General features: G+C 41.3%; 2 protein-coding genes across 4 annotated transcripts in view; one reads left to right on the forward strand and one right to left on the reverse strand.

The window, feature by feature from the left end:
* Positions 1-9,026: 9,026 nt before the first annotated feature.
* Positions 9,027-18,722, reverse strand: part of adad1 (adenosine deaminase domain containing 1 (testis-specific)) — a 28,184-nt gene continuing 18,488 nt past the window's right edge. For both annotated transcript variants that reach the window (XR_009797121.1, XM_061835026.1), the window contains one exon: positions 9,027-9,925. Coding sequence is in view for 1 of the 2 variants with exons in the window: in XM_061835026.1 (XP_061691010.1) it covers positions 9,902-9,925 (24 nt within the window). In the remaining variant the exon portion in view is untranslated. The remainder of the gene's footprint in view (positions 9,926-18,722) is intronic.
* Positions 9,383-13,563, forward strand: il21 (interleukin 21). Of its 2 annotated transcripts, XM_061835033.1 has the most exons (7): positions 9,708-9,760; positions 9,882-9,988; positions 10,064-10,105; positions 11,498-11,611; positions 11,690-11,728; positions 11,826-11,906; positions 13,010-13,563. In XM_061835033.1, the coding sequence occupies exons 2-7, from the start codon at positions 9,920-9,922 to the stop codon at positions 13,034-13,036; spliced, it is 372 nt and encodes a 123-aa protein (XP_061691017.1). In that variant the 5' UTR covers positions 9,708-9,760; positions 9,882-9,919; the 3' UTR covers positions 13,037-13,563. The 2 variants fall into 2 exon arrangements, with proteins under 2 accessions (XP_061691016.1, XP_061691017.1); XM_061835032.1 differs by having other exon boundaries at positions 9,383-9,988.

Raw genomic sequence — 18,722 nt, forward strand, 5'->3', positions numbered from 1 at the left:
AAAATAAAAACATTTAAATCCAAAACAATGGCAAATTCAAAAACCCCAAATAGTGTTAAAAGAATCTTTTTACACTTTCAGATTTTCAAACTAATTAATCTCTCATGTTGTAGTTTGGGTTTCCCTCAGTTTTGACTGTGAAACAAAAATGTTTAATCGTCTAATCATGTTTACATAATTTATGAACCAGAATCCGAATCAGAAATCAAGGGTAATGTGTTTTTCCAACTATTCATGTTTGGTAACTCAAAAATGCTTGTAAATATCTCAACTTGATCATTTATGATATCTGACAATTTGTAATTTTTACAAGAATCGTGGAAATGGAAACTCTAGATTTGGCTTTGCGGGCCACATAAAATCACGCGGCGGGCCGGATCTGGCCCCGGGGCCTCGAGTTTGACACCCACGCTCTACCCTATGCAAGTGCGTTCACTCAGTGAGTCACCGTGGCAACAACAAACGCAAGTCACATTTGCCATTCATCTAATAAAAATTATATAGAGTTTTTTTTTTTTTTTTTTTTTTGGTTGAGGGAAGAATGGTCATTTTCTCATCGCGGAAGAAGCCGTTTCTCGCGTTTTCCATTCCAAATGGGATGTTTTGAATCAAACATGTCGCGGCGCTCCGTGATTCCCCCTCCCGCTGCGGTCTGGTCGACTTCGCTCGCAATCCTCCCACTGCTGCGCCGCCGTAATAACCGCACTTTCCAAAACAACCCTTTCCTTGCCGGTAATAAGGGGACCCTTATTAATAATAATCGGAATAGAAAAAGGTCAGGCAAAAAAAGTGGGCAGCCTCTTATTACCCAAAGACCCCCAACAAGTCAGGAAAGCCATTAGGCGTCATCGCCACTTGAACGAGCCGACTTACAGCAGTCAGGTATGTGACTTACATTTGTCTCTGTTTTTGTACACTTATTTTTATTTTTTCCTCTTCAGATGTTTTGTGTTCAACGTGTCCGTAATTAATCGTTGTGTAATTTTTGTAATTATGGACACAAAAGATTTAAAAAAGATGTTGCATGTTCGTATGAGGCAATATATTAGTGAAATAAAATAAATGAAACTTGTTAGCAGGGGGAGTTTTTAAAATAATTTTATATTGATGCACTTATTTTACACTTTGATAAGGAAATGTGAAATTTTCGTTTTCAAAATAATATCAATATATCAAAATACAGTACACATATATTACAGTAAAAATATTTATTCATACATATGGTAAAAAGTATTTCTTAATTTATTATTTTTAAATTCAACTGAAAATATTCTATGTAAAGTATGCAAATAATTCAAATTTGAGAACTTTTACAAAGAATCTTTTTGAGGGTAGATTTTCAATCCGCATTGTACTATACAAAAATGAAAATTCAAATAAAAGCTATACAACTGAATGAAAAAATGAGAACTATTCGCTAAAAATTAAATATTAAAACGTTAAATTACCCAAAAAAATAATTACAACTAACACTAAAAACACTTGAAATTAATAAAATATTTCAGTGAATACTTATCAGTGTATGATGTATTAAAATGTTTGAGCAAGTATTAACAAAACTAGTTACGCTAAAAAGTTAATTATACAAATATAAATATATAGAATTTATTTGAAAAAAAAATCAATGATTAAAAAAATGCAAGAAATTTGTTAAAAAAAAAAAAAAAACCTTAGCAAAAAATGTCTTAGAGGTGCACTTTATCATACTTTCCTTTGTCCCAGTTAAAAAATGGTGGAAACAATTCTTTTTAGACATTTATAAATTTCCTACGTGAAATTGTGCTTTGACTCATTCCTGTGAGAATCATGACATAAAAACATATTTTTAAATGAATCAACGCAGTATAAATACACGTCGTGCTTTTGTGATTCCTGCCTGACCAGAGTTGGCCATCCCCCGCCCCCGCCCTCCTTTACCTGCTTCCTGTACGTTTACAATAAGACGGCACGCCCTCGCTTTTCACCGAAAACGCCGTGTCATGACCTTATTGTGTGTCGCGGCGACAGACGACGTCATCGCGTCAAAGGGAACGATGGATCAACAAAATCTCAAAAAAAAAAAAAAGAATCGAAAGAAAAAGCAGCGCTGCGCGACGTGACCTGAAAATCAAATCTAATTAAAAAAAAAAAAAAAGGGGGCTCACTGGAACATTTATTTTTATATAGTAAACAGTTAAAATAATAAAAAAAATGGAATTTCACACAAAACAGATTTTTTTGTGGGGGGGAAAAAAATGATGATTAAATAATTTCAGATGAAATTTCAAGTTCAAGTAACTTTATTGTACTAACGTAAATTTCAAGTTCTGCTTGAGTCCAAATAGGAATTTTTCCTATTCAGAGGACTTGAACATCTCCCGAAAACTTTCTTGATTTTTGCCGATATTGCAATTTTTGTTTTTTACTGGAAAGTTGACTTCATTTCTTATTTCAGTAGACCACTTTTTATTCCACAAGGCCTCCTTCCATTATTTTTTTTTCAATAATTATTACGTAGACGTTTAATCGGGGGCTGTTAAATGAGGGAGACAAAATCCAAGTAAAGTTAAGGTGGGAGATCTTGGGGCGCGGGGGGTCATCAACAAATTTAACACGTAATATGGCATATTCTGAGCATTTTCTGCAAGAAAATAATTGGTCTCAACAACTATAGATTTGACTAGTTTTGATCTACATTTTGCCACATAAAATACATATTAAAGGGGAATTCCACTGGTTTGCATTTATGTATCCAATAGGTCATGGAATATGTACTCCATTTTGACAATGTGATGTTAAATCTCCTCACATTTAATAGTTTTGCGAAGATTTTTATCGACAATTACGCATTTTCATGGGCGCTGCCATTTTCGCGTGTCACATGACCAACATCCGCGGATGTGTGGAAGTATTCCTCCGTCTTCCCGATCAACCGATACTACTAGTTCTTCATCAGATGAGGATAAATCCGAGAAATCAGCGCTGGGCATAAATGGTGCCCCGTGGAATCGAAGGTTTCAAACGGCACGTAACGCATTACATCCGGGCACGTAGGACATGTGACTTGCGAAAATGCCAGCACCCCTGAAAATTCGTAATTGTCGATAAAAATCTTCTCGAAACACTATTAAATGAGAGGGGATTTAACATCACTTTGTCAAAATAGAGTACATATTTCATGACCTATTGGATAGATTGTTGAGGCAAATAAGTGGAAGTCTCCTTTTAAGTTTTTTCTTTTAAAATGTTAAAAAAATGGACGCCATTTTAACTGTGCCTGACCTAAGATAACTTACACCTTGCTCCTGTGCCCTCCGTGAAATATCTAAAAATTGCACATGCACATCTCTTGATAAAAAAAAAAAAGTAAGAAAAAATGTCAATAATTTTAAAAAAATGTTTATAAAAGAAAACTTTAATAGGCATTTCAAAAGTTTGGAAAGAGTTCAGAATGTTTTTTTTTTTTCCCTTGTACGTGGTCCACCGTCTTCCCGCCTGATCCATAATTGATATCTTGGTGGCATAGCACGCAGTAACCCTTGCGCGGCTCCTTGATTTTTACGAATGAGTTCATGCAGGTACTCGTTGCCAATTCTAATTTTGTGGATTTTTGACGCCGTTTTCCTTGTCGATTTTTTTTTCGCACATAGTTTTCCTCACCGTCTTCCCGTTGCACAACGTCCCTTCTTGCGGAAGACATTCTGTCATATTCTCGTAGACTCCTGGGAGTGTTTTTTTTTCCTCATTATTATCTAACACGCGTTTCAAAGCGAATACCGAGACAGGAAAGACAGAAGTGGGTGCGAATGCCGCCAAATCGTAAAAGGAGGAAGTATGGTGATGCCGTTTGTCGGTAAAATTCACGTATGTGTTGCCGGGTCACGTTATTCTCACCCAGCGTTAATTTTTACTCGGCTTTGCCGAATTGCAGTCGAAACGTGTTCTACGTTCAGCCGGCGCAAAACTCCGCCGCGGTGTAGGAGGCCTGGTCGCCGCCCGAGCCTATTAAAAGCCAAGTAAGGTCCTTACCCCTACCCCCTATGTGAAAATCACATTTTTCATAACAGAATCCGCGGAATTTCTGCAAATCCGCGGAAATTTCACAGCCCTGTTAAGTGGCTGGGGGGAAAAAAAGTGCGAGATCCCTTCGGAATTTTGTTAATCTGTGCTTAAATATGTCATCAAGTGTATTCCGACCTACATCTAAAGCACAACAATAACTCAAAAGTCTGCTTAAGATAATACCACACAAACAATTACAGATAGTTTTTAAATTTTTATAGCTCATAAGATTTTAACGCTCACAGTGCTGGGTGGAAAAAGGAAGTGGACCCTTGAATTTAATCACTGGTTGACCCAATTTTCTTCAAGCAAAACATGACTTCTCAAGGCACTGTATTTTGCTCGATTCTTAATTGATATTACTGCAAATCATTGTAAGCTACGCAAAAGTAGTAGTTGGAGTACTAGTATCAGAGTCATGAAAGAGAACTGCAACTGCACGGTGACCTCGTGGTTAACACGTCGGTTCGCACGTCAAGGGTTGGAGCGTTACGGTGGATGCTAATGAGTACAAGATTTTTCCAGTGTTTGAACACCTTTCACACTGGCTCCAAAGTCAGCTGGGCTCAGGACGCCAATGACTACAAGGGCAATCGAAACCGGATGGACGTCAAAAGTTTTTCGATGGTAATACCCCCCCCCCCCCCCCCCCAAAAAATCAAGCCGCTGACATATGTGTCACCTCTCCACACTCTCGCTCACCACAAATGGCGAATGCCTTCGTCACCTGCCCGGAAAGGCAAACTCCCGACACCGCCCGCACGTTTTTTTTCTGCCCGTGTGGCGTCGTCAGTTTCCGCTCGAAAACGAGCGTGTCACGAACGCGCCCTCGAAATAATCATCAAACTTTCATTTTTCGTTTAACGTCGTTAAACGCTTGGCGGGTTAGCCTCACCTCATAGGACGCCGATTCCAAGCACGTGGCCCGAAATGATCCAATTTCAATGACATTAGTCCTAAATTTGTTTACTACAAATCACGTTTTGTTGAGAAATTACTGGCTGCATACACATACTGTATCTTTGTAAACATTTAATTGCATTACACTTCGTCGTACTGACACAACAAACACACACGATATCAACACGGGGCGCGTTGGGAATTTAATTCGAGGCGAGGTCGCTACTACTCGGAACCTTTAGTAAGTCGCAGCATTGCTAGTGAGTGTGCCACTCGAAGTAAGTAAAATTGACCCATTCAATATGGTGGACGTACAGTCAAGACACATCCCTAGCAATGCCAAACATCCATCCATCCATTGTCTTCGCCGCTTATCCTCACGAGGGTCGCGGGGAGTGCTGGAGCCTCTCCCGGCAGTCAACGGGCAGGAGGCGAAAAAGAAAAAGAAAAGCACGTAGTGTCCATGATTGCATTGAAAATGCGATTGGGACGTTTTACGCAAAAACGGGAAAGCGATGCAAGTTTTTATTCGAGCCGCAACTTCCATCCATCCATTTTCTTTGCCACCTATCCTCACGAGGGTCGCGGGGAGTGCCAGAGCCTATTCCAGGTGTCAACGGGCAGGAGGCAGGTTACAACCTGAACTGGTTGCCAGCCAATCGCAAGCCACATAGAGACAAACAACAGCACCACTCACTATCACACCTATGGACAATTTAGAGTGTTCACTTAATGTTGCATGTTTTTGGGATGTGGGAGGAAACCAGAGTGCTCGGAAAAAACCAACGCATGCACGGGGAGAACATGCAAACTCCACACAGGCGGGGCCGGGATCAAACCCGGGTCCTCAGGACTGTGAGGCCAACGCTTTACAAACTGCGAAACAATACAAATATATTAATCATCATGAATTTATGATCTACTTTTGGAATCAGAAATCAAGGCTAGTGTGTTTTTCAACTATTTATGTTTTGTAACACAAAAATGCTTGTAACGTCTCAACTTGATCATATGTGATGCATGACAATTTGAAATTTTTGTACAAATTTTTACAAAAACAACTGAAATTGACACTGCAGATTTACTAATTTACTACCACTAAAACAATGACAGTGAAAAGTTGTATATTAGAGTTATTTTTTATAATGAACATGTAATATATCCTTCAAATAACTTCCCTTTTAATTTACATTTTAAAAAAATTGAAACCCAAAATAATTCAAGTAAACTAAAATATTGGAAATTGATTTTTACATAGTAAACAGTTTTAATACAAAAATGTAATTTCTCAAAGACAAAAGATTTTTATGGGGGAAAAATTATCGACAGTAAAAAAAAAAAAGGATTTGAAAATAGAAACTTAAAAAAGTATGGAAAAATAGACTAATCAACAAAATTGAGAAAAATAAAAACATTTAAATCCAAAAACCCAAAATAGTGTTAAAGATCATCTTTTTACACTTTGAAATTTTTACACTCATTTCTCTCGCGAGCCACGTTGTAGTTTTGGGTTTCCCTCATTAGGGCTATTTTGACCGTGAAACAAAAATGTTTAATTGTCTCATCCTGCTTACATAATCCATTTATGAACCAGAATTCGAATCGGAAATCAAGGTTAATGTGTTTTTCAACTATTCATGTTACGTAGGACAAAAAATGCTTGTAATATCTCAACTTGATCATTTATGATATCGGATAATTTGAAAATTTGGTACAGATTTTTACAAAAATCGTGGAAAGGGAAACTCTAGATTTTGCTTCGCGGGCCATGTAAAATTATGTGGCGGGCCGGATCTTGCCCCCGGGCCTTGAGTTTGACACCTGTGACTCATTATTTCTCTAAAAAAATATTAATTCAACATAACTGATTTTTTTCAGGAGAGACAAAGCTTTATTCCTGCAATAAGACACTTGTTGTTCTACAAATAAATATATAGATAAATAGAGTGGAGGCACGGTGACTCGAAGCTGGTAAAGCATTGGCCTCACAGTTCTGAGGTCCCGGGTTCAATCCCGGACCCGCCTGTGCGGAGTTTGCATGTTCTCCCCTGTGCCTGCGTGGGTTTCATATAACACAATTGACCAAAATGCTGTATGAATATCATTATATTGATACAATACAGGACAAATAAACAAATGCAGGACTTAATACGCAGCTGACAATAATGCAAAAAAGCAAAACAAAACAAAAAAAAGCGAACGAGAGTGCTCGGCCAAATTCCGGGTCAGGAAAATTCTTGTGAAAGTCCTTTTTTTTTTCTTTCTTTCTTTGTTTCTGTGATGCACACAGGCAGGAAGGGGACTCCAGAGCATGTGAGCGCTACTTCTTCCCCTTCGCGCTGACTAACCCATCAGAGGGGTTTTCACTTTCTTTTTTCTCAGTATCTCTCTCGCTTCCCTCGCTGCCTGCTGACGTTGGTCCGCTTGAATTTCCAAAGTGAATGCGGCGCTTTGGCGATCGCGCACACGATATTCGAGCGATGCGCCGTGATCGATTTCACAAGTTCGAGCCAAATTTAAAAAAAAAAAGAAAAAAAGAAAAGTGGACCGCAACCGTGTGCAAGAGTTAAATCTTTTATGGCGAGCCAAGGTGTCGAGCAGTGGCGCTGCTAGGCAGATTTTGGGGGGGCTGAAGGCCACCTTGAAGCTTCTCAATCTTCCAACCCCCTCCCACAAAAAAAAAAAAGGTTTTAAAAAGTATATTAAATGTGAAGTTTTACCGTCTTAGCCCCGCTAGAACTGATCTTCGGTCAACCTAAAATAAATTTGGGTTCTCACAAAATTGGGGAATCACAAAAAAATGCAACGCGCGGTTCGGTACCCCGTGAAAAGGACAATACGTACAGTTTTTATGCACTGCAGTTTTTCGTTTTTGCAATTCACTTTGTGTTTTCGTGTGGGTCCCACGACACCGTACGCGAACTTTGTGTAATTCTGGAATACGCGATAACGCTAGACAGCTGCATAAACACAAGGAGCGTAAACAAATGACCGTAATTCCCGGCCTACAGAGCGCACCTGGTTACAAACCTCACCGAGTACAGGAAATACCATTTGGTACTGTGCAAAAGCTTCAAGTGCCCACATTGAAACACAGGATATTTACAAATAAGGACATGTCCTAACGCTAGTGCCGCGCGAAAGCTAGTGGTAACGCTAACAGGGCCGGTTAAAATAAAGCTCACTGGTAAATATCACTGAGACACGCCAGTAACACAACAGCAACACGCTAGCACGGCACTAACGCTAGCTAGCGCAGAGCTAACAGGGCCGGTAAAAGTCACTTCCTCGGCACATATATTCCACCAGTCTCGCTCTTACCTTTTCCGCTTGAGTGGCCCCTTGCGGCCGTTAGAAAAAAATGCAAAAATTAGCTGCATCACTGCATAAACCGAAGGGTTGAAAGGGTATGAAAAAAGTCGCAGCTCGTTGGCAGGAAATTACGTATTGGTCGCAATAGTAATACTAGTAGGTGTTAGTCACTTGGGAGGATAAGCCTGTAATTTAAAAGTATGTTGACATAATAAATCTTTACCATGTCACAATGGGGAAATCTGCATTATTTCAGCGGCAACTGTGGAACAAGTGAAATACAAAAAGAGCATTTGGCTGCAAAACGGGGCTTCCAGATTGATCCAAGAAATACTTAATTGCAAGTATGATTTTATGAAAGGGAACACGATACAGTAGCTTTTTAATCCCTTGACGCAATATACCGTAATTCCCGGCCTACAGAGCGCAACTAGTTATAAGGCTCACCCAGTACATTTGTAAAGGAAATACCATTTGGTACATACACAAGCTGCAGCTCTGGAAAAGCTGCAAGTGCTCACATTGAAACACAGAGAGACTAACGCCAGCGCCGCCATGCTAATGCTAACGCTAAGCGGCCACGCTATTGCTTATGCTAACGCCATGCTAACAAGGTCGGTTAAAAAAACAAAAACATACCGGTAAAAACCACTGAGACACGGCAGTGACAAGGTAGCGCAGCGCTAACAGGGCCGGACTGGTAAAATTCACTTTATTAACCACTGAGCTATGGGGCCTGTAATAATCCAAAATGAATTATGAATAACTGATGGTAATTTATTTTTGCTTCATGTTTTATTTTCTGTATGAACTTACGAATCAAGTTTGATTGAATGAAAATGTGTTATTATCTACGCTCAGTTTTCTTCAGCTAGCGGCGTTAGGCTACGCTAGATCAGCTAACAAGATGGCGAAAGCCAGTTTTGCTTTGCACTTGACACATTTTTCTTGTTTAAGGTGTGAAATTATCCCACAATGTTCACATTTTCTGCATTTTATGCACTTGTTGCCAAGCGTCCGCGTGGAAATCCCACAATGTGGCATAAAATTCGATAGGGCACGTTTTAAAAAGTCTGCGATACAGTGAAAGCGCAAAAAAAGTCAAGCTGAGGTGATATTTCATGTTCAAATGTTTTTCGATTTCCGCCCCGAGCAGGTAGTCCCGGTACGTAGTCCCCCACGGTTAAGCTGGGGTTCACCGTGGTATTTTCGGCTTTTTCCTGTTCGCGTCAAATTGTGCGATCGTGCGGTCGCCAGCATCGCTGCAACCGCGGCCCGAGAGCGCCGCGAGAATGGGAAGTGGCATCTCCCTGCCGCTTCCTGCCACGCTCTCAACCTACGGACGACAACGACGGCGCGATGTCAGCGCGAGTCTGTTTTTGACCTCACGGGGCGGTGCGGCCGACAGCGGAAAAAAGAAAGAGTCATTCGTCATACGACTTTCTGCAGACACTTCCAACTCTCGACGGGTGGTTTTCCTACGTCCCCAGGGATGCGTATAAAAAAGGTGCGCGGCGTGAAGATTGTCACTTCCAGAAAAAAACAAGAAAAACTTACAAACTCGCTCGCTGGTGCTGCTGCCGACTCGGACCTCGAGATGAAACTTGTCCTTTTGTGCCTCCTCGCAGTTTGCTGCTCTTCTTCCCTTCTAGCCCGCGGCGCCGGAATGACCCTGGAGAGGAGAAAACTGATTGAAGTCTTGAGGCAACTCGCTGATGTCAAAGATTCGCTGCAGGTCAGGGCGACTTTTTACCACTTTTTTAGTTGGCAACCGAGCGCGAGTGCTTAACGCGTTCTATGTGTCGCGCAGCAACGAGAGCTGCTGGTGAACACGCCGCCGCAGAATATTGAGGTAAGTGTTACTATCGTATTTGATTATTTTGGTGTCGGGGGCGCTTTTAATGGCTGCGGTCGATTCGTCAGCGGAGCGCTCGCGCGTAAGTCAGCCCGAGAACCTCAACTGATGCCGTGCGATGAGGAAATTCACGTCTATGAAGCAAAATGTGTGACTGATAAAACCAAGAAAAGTAGCTAAAATGGTTGTATTTTTATTATTTGAATTTACGACTGTTGCGCTGTTATTAAAATGAATAATTACGATAGCAAAATAAAAAAAAATATATATATATCCTCTATCCGGGATACTGACAGTTATGCTCTTGTTGTATGATATATTTTCATTATTATTACTATTATGTTATATAATTAGGCCAGGACAAAAACATTTAATTGAAGCATATCTTTCTTATTTTTATAAGTACAAAAAAATAATAATATTATTAATACTAATAATTTTTAAAACATTAAAATAAAATTAAAATCTTTTTACATATAAAATATGAAATATCTTATATTTCATTTATTAAATCCCAATTTCAACACAAGTATTCCAATTATGGGACAGATGAAGAACATTTAGATTTATATGTGAATACAGCTTTTTTTTTTTTTTAAAAAAAACAATTTCATTAAAAAAAAAGAACAATTGAATGTCTTGTCAGATGTCTACCACGCAATGAGTCGCTTCCTGTTGTTGTTGTTGTTTTTTCAGTTTTTTTTTTTTTTTTTAATTTTCCTCCGCACACTTCTGCGAACTTTGCATTTGTTGCGTCAAAATGTGATGAGTAATCAAATGTGTAAAGCAAAAAATGCTCGCATTAAAGCAATTTTTCTAAATCTTTGCGCTCAGAAAATATCCGAGGAGCGGTTTCTCTTTGAAGATCCTCTGAAAATTCCACATCTGCAAAAAAATAAAAAATGCATAGCTGGGTGGCTAGATTTTTTTAGCCCCAAAAATATGGTATATATAATATATAATAATAATATATATAATATTGTAATAAGAGCTTTACAAAATAGCGTGGAATTTTTTTTCAGCAAAAAAAAAAAAAGTTACAACTTTACAAAACGCTACAGTTTTAAGTGTAAAATCAAACAAGCCTTTTCTTAAAAAAATACTTATGAGTGCAATAATTCAACATTGCATGGTGCAATGCATTCTGGGAACTGTGTGGCTGCACAGTAATTTTTTTCATTTTACTGTGTTTTATGAACATTGGGCCCAAATTTATACTAGTTATAAAGTATGTGAACTCTACAGATACTTTGAATTTGCTTGGAAGTAATTTACAGAATTTTACTGTCAATGTAACATTTTATTATTTTTTTTTAATCATTTCTTTATATATTCCCAGAAATCATCTGAGGTGAAGTCATTAAAATGGAAATTTGTTGGAATTTTCAGGACTGCTGCTGCCTGTCGGCGTTACGATGCTTCCGGGCCAGCTTGCACGTGCAGTTCAACGTGACGGAAAGAAAGCAAGACAAACTTTACCGGAGCCTCAAGCACCCGATCACTGTAAGTCCACTTTGCGTTGCAGTCCACTCCAAACAATTTCAATCAAATAATAATATTCAAAGCAAAATTGTCTTTCAGGAGAGAGGTCTTGACTCATGTAAATCGCTTAATTCTGCGGTAAGGAAACTATTTTTCTCCTCTACCTGAATGATTCTCGGTCCACAAGTCCGTCATATTTTATGTTTATTTTATTTTATTATTATTATTTTTTCAGGCTGCCTGCTCAACGTGTGATTCGCATCCGAAGGCAACTGCCCGGGAATTTGTCAACAGACTGGAGTCTCTTATTCAAAGGGTAAGTTGCGGCTCGAAGCTGGTAAAGGGTTGGCCTCGGAGTTCTGAAGGCCCAAGTTCGATCCCGGCCCCACCTGTGGTGGAGTTTTTGTATGTTCTCACCGTGCCTGTGTAGCTTTTCTCCGGGCACTCCGGTTTCCTCCCACTTCCCAAAAACATGCATTCATTGGACACTCTAAATTGCCTATAGGTGTGATTGTGACTGTGAGTCCCGCCTCCTGCCCGTTGACAGCTGGGATTGGCTCCAGCAATCCCGCGACCCTTGTGAGGATAAGCAGCTCAGAAAATTGGTGAATGGAAGGATGATTAAGCAAACAATTCAATGCAAACCTTGTTTGTGGAATAGTTCAAAATTTATTTTGCGTTTTACTTTGACTGGGGTGTCACAAAAAAATAGTAATATATAATCAATACAAAATAATTAATAATAATGTCAGATGGAAAGCGTTGGCCTCACAGTTTTGTGGTCGCTGGTTCAATCCCGGACCCGACTGAGTGGGGTTTGCATGTTCTCCCCGTGCCTGCTTGGGTTTCCTCCGGGCACTCCGGTTTCCACCTCACATCCCAAAAACATGCAACATCAATTGGACACTCTAAATTGCCCGTAGGTGTGATTGTGAGTGCGGCTGTTTGTCCCGATGTGCCCTGCGATTGGCTGGCAACCAGTTCAGGTTGTAACCTGCCTCCTGCCCGTTGACAGCTGGAATAGGCTCCGGCACTCCCCGCGACCCTCGTGAGGATAGGTGGCAAAGAAAATGGATGGATGGAAGTTGCGGCTCGAATAAAAACTTGCATCGCTTTCCCGTTTTTGCGTAAAACGTCCCAATCGCATTTTCAATGCAATCATGGACAGTACGTGCTTTTCTTTTTCACTTTATCTCGCAAACTAGAAAAGTCATATTGTCGTCTATTATTTGGTAATATTTTTCCACATCACAATTATTTTTTTCCCCTTTTGTGATCTTTGAAATCAACAACAACATCTATGTAAATGTGTAATTGGCCCTTCATGTTTTTTTTTTAATATATACTGTACTTGAAACTAACTTTACTGAAAATGTATGATTTCATTAAAAAACAAAATTGCCATTTTGTCTCTTTTAGGCAATCAGCAGACTGAGCGTCAGCTAAGCAGGCAGCAAGTTCAAGTCCCAAATCATAAAAGACACTATGCTGAAAAGACGCCCCCAAAATCAAGCTCCAGCCTCCTATTTATTGAACTTATTTATTTCTCATTTTGAGACGACGGTTACCCAAAAAGCTGCTTTGTCGCCCTCTGGTGGGCTCGGCATTTGGTTCGTGTCGTCAAATGTTTCATTAATTTTAATGTGAGGTTCTACGACGACGAGTGATGTGATTTATACTATGTATGATAGCATCTGGTTAATTTTATTGACATTCATGTAATTAACATAAAATAAAAACCAACTTAAGACCAATAGTTTTTTTTTCTTTTTTTTAACAATCATGCGCTCAAATGTGATTATTCTTCACAATGATTTGTGATTCGGAAATATTTATGAATTCCTGCATGTCTGCATACTTTTTTGCAATCAGCAAGATTCAAGCAAAAGGTCCACACTACTGACCAGTATTGTTTTGGCGCCATCTGGTGGCAGCTTGGGACCCAAGCACTGGTGACGTCAATTGAGTTTCATTTTGACATTCCCACATTTTTTTTGCAGCGCCCCTCCCACCTCACACTTGCCCCCCCCCTCCCATTTAAAATAATCATATGGAGACAATGTTTAGGTTGTACACGAAAGTGCAGTACAGCATAAACCATTACAAAAATGCAAAATTTGCTTCTTAAAGATAATCTTCTTCTTCTTCTTCTTTTCCTTTCGGCTTGTCCCGTTAGGGGTCGCCACAGCGTGTCATCTTTTGCCATCTTAGCCTATCTCCTGCATCTTCCTCTCGAACCCCAACTGCCCTCATGTCTTCCCTCACCACATCCATAAACCTTCTCTTTGGTCTTCCTCTCGCTCTTTTGCCTGGGAGCTCCATCCTCAGCATCCTTCTACCAACCATATACTCACTCTCTCGCCTCTGAACATGTCCAGACCATCGAAGTCTGCTCTCTCGAATCTTGTCTCCAAAACATCCAGCTTTGGCCGTCCCTCGAATGAGCTCATTTCTAATCCTATCCAACCTGGTCACTCCGAGCGAGAACCTCAACATCTTCATTTCTGCCACCTCCAGTTCAGCTTCCTGTTGTTTCTTTTCAGTGCCACCGTCTCTAATATCCGTACATCATGGCCGGCCTCACCACTGTTTTGTAAACTTTGCCCTTCATCCTAGCAGACACTCTTCTGTCACATAACCCACCAGACACCTTTCGCCAGCTGTTCCAACCTGCTTGGACCCCTTTCTTCACTTCCTGACCACACTCTCCATTGCTCTGTATTGTTGACCCCAAGTATTTGAAGTCGTCCACCCTCGCCATCTCTTCTCCCTGTAGCCTCACTCTTCTTCCCCCTCCACTTTTCTCATTCACGCACATATATTCTGTTTTACTTCGGCTAATCTTCATTCCTCTCTTTTCCAGTGCATGTCTCCATCTTTCCAATTGTTCCTCTGCATGCTCCCTGCTTTCACTGCAGATCACAATATCATCTCTGCAAACATCATGGTCCAAGGGGATTCCAGTCTAACCTCATCTGTCAGCCTATCCATTACCACTGCAAACAGGAAGGGGCTCAGAGCTGATCCCTGATGCAGTCCCACCTCCACCTTAAATTCCTCTGTCACACCTAAGGCACACCTCACCATTGTTCTGCTGCCATCATACATGTCCTGTACTATTTTAACATACTTCTCTGCCACACCAGACTTACGCATGCAGTACCACAGTTCCTCTCTTGGTACTCTGTCATAGGCTTTCTCTAGATCCACAAAGACGCAATGTAGCTCCTTCTGACCTTCTCTGTACTTTTCCACGAGCATCCTCAAGGCAAATAATGCATCTGTGGTACTCTTTCTAGGCATGAAACCATACTGTTGCTCGCAGATACTTACTTGTGTCCTGAGTCTAGCCTCCACTACTCTTTCCCATAACTTCATTGTGTGGCTCATCAACTTTATTCCTCTATAGTTCCCACAGCTCTGAACATCCCCTTTGTTCTTAAAAATGGGAACTAGAACACTTTTTCTCCATTCTTCAGGCATCTTTTCGCCCGCTAGTATTCTGTTGAATAAGTTGGTCAAAAACTCCACAGCCATCTCTCCAAATTGCTTCCATACCTCTACCGGTATGTCATCAGGACCAACTGCCTTTCCAGTTTTCATCCTTTGTAGTGCCTTTCTGACTTCCCCCTTAGTAATCATTTCCACTTCCTGGTCCTTCACTCTTGCCTCTTCAACTCTTCCTTCTCTCTCATTTTCTTCATTCATCAACTTCTCAAAGTATTCTTTCCATCTATTTAGTACACTACCGGCACCAGTCAACACATTTCCATCTCTATCCTTAATCACCCTGACCTGCTGCACATCCTTCCCATCTCTATCCCTCTGTCTGGCCAACCTGTAGAGATCCTTTTCTCCTTCTTTCGTGTCCAACCTGGTGTACATGTCTTCATATGCCTCTTGTTTAGCCTTTGCCACCTCTACCTTTGCCCTACGTCGCATCTCGATGTACTCCTTTCGCCTCTCCTCAGTCCTCTCAGTATCCCACTTCTTCTTCGCTAATCTCTTTCCTTGTATGACTCCCTGTATTTTGGGGTTCCACCACCAAGTCTCCTTCTCCTCCCTTTCCTACCAGATGACACACCAAGTACTCTCCTGCCTGTCTCTCTGATCACCTTGGCTGTCGTCGTCCAGTCTTCCGGGAGCTTCGGTTGTCCATCGAGAGCCTGTCTCACCTCTTTTTCCGGAAGGCTGCACAACATTCTTCCTTTTTCAGCTTCCACCACATGGTTCTCTGCTCTACCTTTGTCTTCTTAATCTTCCTACCCACCACCAGAATCATCCTACATACTACCATCCTATGCTGTCGAGCTACACTCTCCCCTACCACTACTTTACAGTCAGTAACCTCCTTCAGATTACATCGTCTGCACAAAACATAATCTACCTGCGTGGTTCTACCTCCGCTCTTGTAGGTCACTATATGTTCCTCCTCTCTTCTGGAAATAAGTGTTCACTACAGCCATCTCCATCCTTTTTGCAAAGTCCACCACCATCTGCCCTTCAAGTTCCTTTCCTGGATGCCGTACTTACCCATCACTTCTTCATCGCCCCTGTTTCCTTTACCAATATGTCCATTACAATCTGCACCAATCACAACTCTCTCGCTGTCTGGGATGCTCAGAACTACTTCATCTAGTTCCTTCCAGAATTTCTCTTTCAACTCTAGGTCACATCCTACCTGTGGTGCATAGCCGCTAACCACATTATACATAACACCCTCAATTTCAAATTTTAGTCTCATCACTCGATCTGATACTCTTTTCACCTCCAAGACATTCTTAGCCAGCTCTTCCTTAAAATAACCCCTACTCCATTTCTCTTCCCATCTACTCCGTGGTAGAATAATTTAAATCCTGCTCCCAAACTTCTAGCCTTACTACCTTTCCACCTGCTCTCTTGGATGCACAGAATATCAACCTTTCTCCTAATCATCATGTCAACCAACTCCTGTGCTTTTCCTGTCATAGTCCCAACATTCAAAGTCCCTACACTCAGTTGTAGGCTCTGTGCATTCCTCTTTTTCTTTCTGACGCTGGATCCGGTTTCCTCCTCTTCTTTGTCTTCGACCCACAGTAGCTGAATTTCCACCGACGCCCTGCAGGTTAGCAGTGCCGGGGGCGGGCGTTGTTAACCCGGGCCACGACCGATCCGGTATGGGATTCTTTAGATGAACGCTCATATTTGTTTGGCACAGTTTTTACGCCGGATGCCCTTCCTGACGCAACCCTCTGCATTTATCCGGGCTTGGGACCGGCCTACAGATTGCACTGGTTTGTGCCCCCATAGGGCTGCATTGCTTCTTAAAGATAATACCCCCCCAAAAAAGACTTCTGATCTCAAATGCCATTTGAGGACACAGTAAATTATAACGAAAGGTGATTATACAGAATATTCCTATGATTACATATTTGTCATTTTCACAGTAAAAACGGCCCTCTGAGGCCAAACTATAACTACAATGTGGCCCAAAATGAAAATGAGTTTGACACCCCTAACTAACCAACACTAGCGAAGAAGTAATGTCATTACTATGAGTATCCATCCAACCATTTTCTTTGCCGCTTATCCTCACAAGGGTCGCGGGGAGTGCTGGAGCCTATCCCAGCTGTCAACGGGCAGGAGGCGGGACTCACCCTGAACTGGTTGCCAGCCAATCGCAGGGCACGACGGGATCAAACAGCCGCACTCACAATCACACCTTGGGGCAATTCAGAGTGTCCAATTGATGTTGCCTGTTTTTGGGATGTGGGAGGAAACCGGAGTAACCGGATAAAACCCACGCTGGCACGGGGAAAACATTCAAACTCCACACAGGCGGGGCCGGGGGATCGAACTCGGCTGCTCCACCGTGCCGCCTCAAAACAATATAACTTTTCTTGTTAATTTCTTTTTGGTTTTTTTAACTTGCCGGATGACTAATGATGTTTCCAGAAACTTCTGCGGTCCTAAGGAGAATAATGAAACATCATTGTAATGGTGGGTAGTGGTTAGCATTACACTAAAACACTAAGATGAAACCGCACAATTGGTTGTCACGGTGACAGCCACGCAAAATGCCAGCGAGCAGGCGTCGAGGCCACCAGATTTTGACCGAGGTTTACTTGACACACTTTTGAACGATGTTGTTTTTTGTCATGTTCAAACCAGGCCTTGATGGTTCTGAAACCACACACACAAAAAAAAGAAAACAAAAGAACCACGGAATTATCATTTTCACAACTGAAACCACTCAGGATCAGGTGTCGGCGGACTTATAAAAATATATGTACTGTTTCAGGTTTGGTACCGTATATCGCCCCCCCCCCCCATGGTTAATTCTCACACAAAATATAATAAGTAAGGGAAAAGTACTTCTATTTTCTAAATGCTAGGATAATGAGTGGATTTTTTTTTTCTTCAAAGTCAGAGATTTACAAACATTTTATGAAAATTTGGTACCATTGCCTTTTAACAGTATGAGTTCGGTGAAACATTTTGAATATCCTTCAATAATATTTTAGCCCGCTGTTCCTGACAGAATTGGTGGACCAGTAAGTCAGGATCGTCTCCGGTGAGGGTTGGACCCCAGGACACGTTGGAGAGAAAATGTCTCTCGGCTTGCGTGGGAAGGCCTCGGGACCCCCCCAGGAAGAGTTGGAAGAAGGGGTTGTGGAAAGGGATGTTTGGACCACACAGCTAAAGTTACGGCCCCCGTGACCCGACCTCGGATAAGCGGAGAAAAAAAAAAAAAAAAAAAATTAATGGAGGGTGCACGTTAATCAATATTTTGTTAAAAATGTTGTTGCTTATTTGCTTGATTGGGAACTTTGGAGATTTGTGGTACAGCATGCGCAAGTCCGGTGTGGCGGAGAAATATGTTAGAATTGTACGGGACATGTATGAGGGCAGCAGAACAGCGGTGAGATTTGCCGTAGTTGGGTCAGAAGAATTTATGGTGGCAGTGGGAGTGCATCAGGGATCCGCTCCGAGCCCCTTCCTGTTTGCGGTTGTAATGGAGAGGCTGACAGATGAGGTTAGACTGGAATCTCCTTGGATCATGATGTTCGTAGATGATATTGTGATCTGCAGGGTTAGGAACAATTAAAAAGATGGAGGAACGGACTGGAAAGGAGAGGAATGAAGATTAGCC

Source organism: Syngnathoides biaculeatus, chromosome 11 (genome assembly GCF_019802595.1).
Source record: "Syngnathoides biaculeatus isolate LvHL_M chromosome 11, ASM1980259v1, whole genome shotgun sequence".
Classification (NCBI taxonomy): Eukaryota; Metazoa; Chordata; class Actinopteri; order Syngnathiformes; family Syngnathidae; genus Syngnathoides; species Syngnathoides biaculeatus.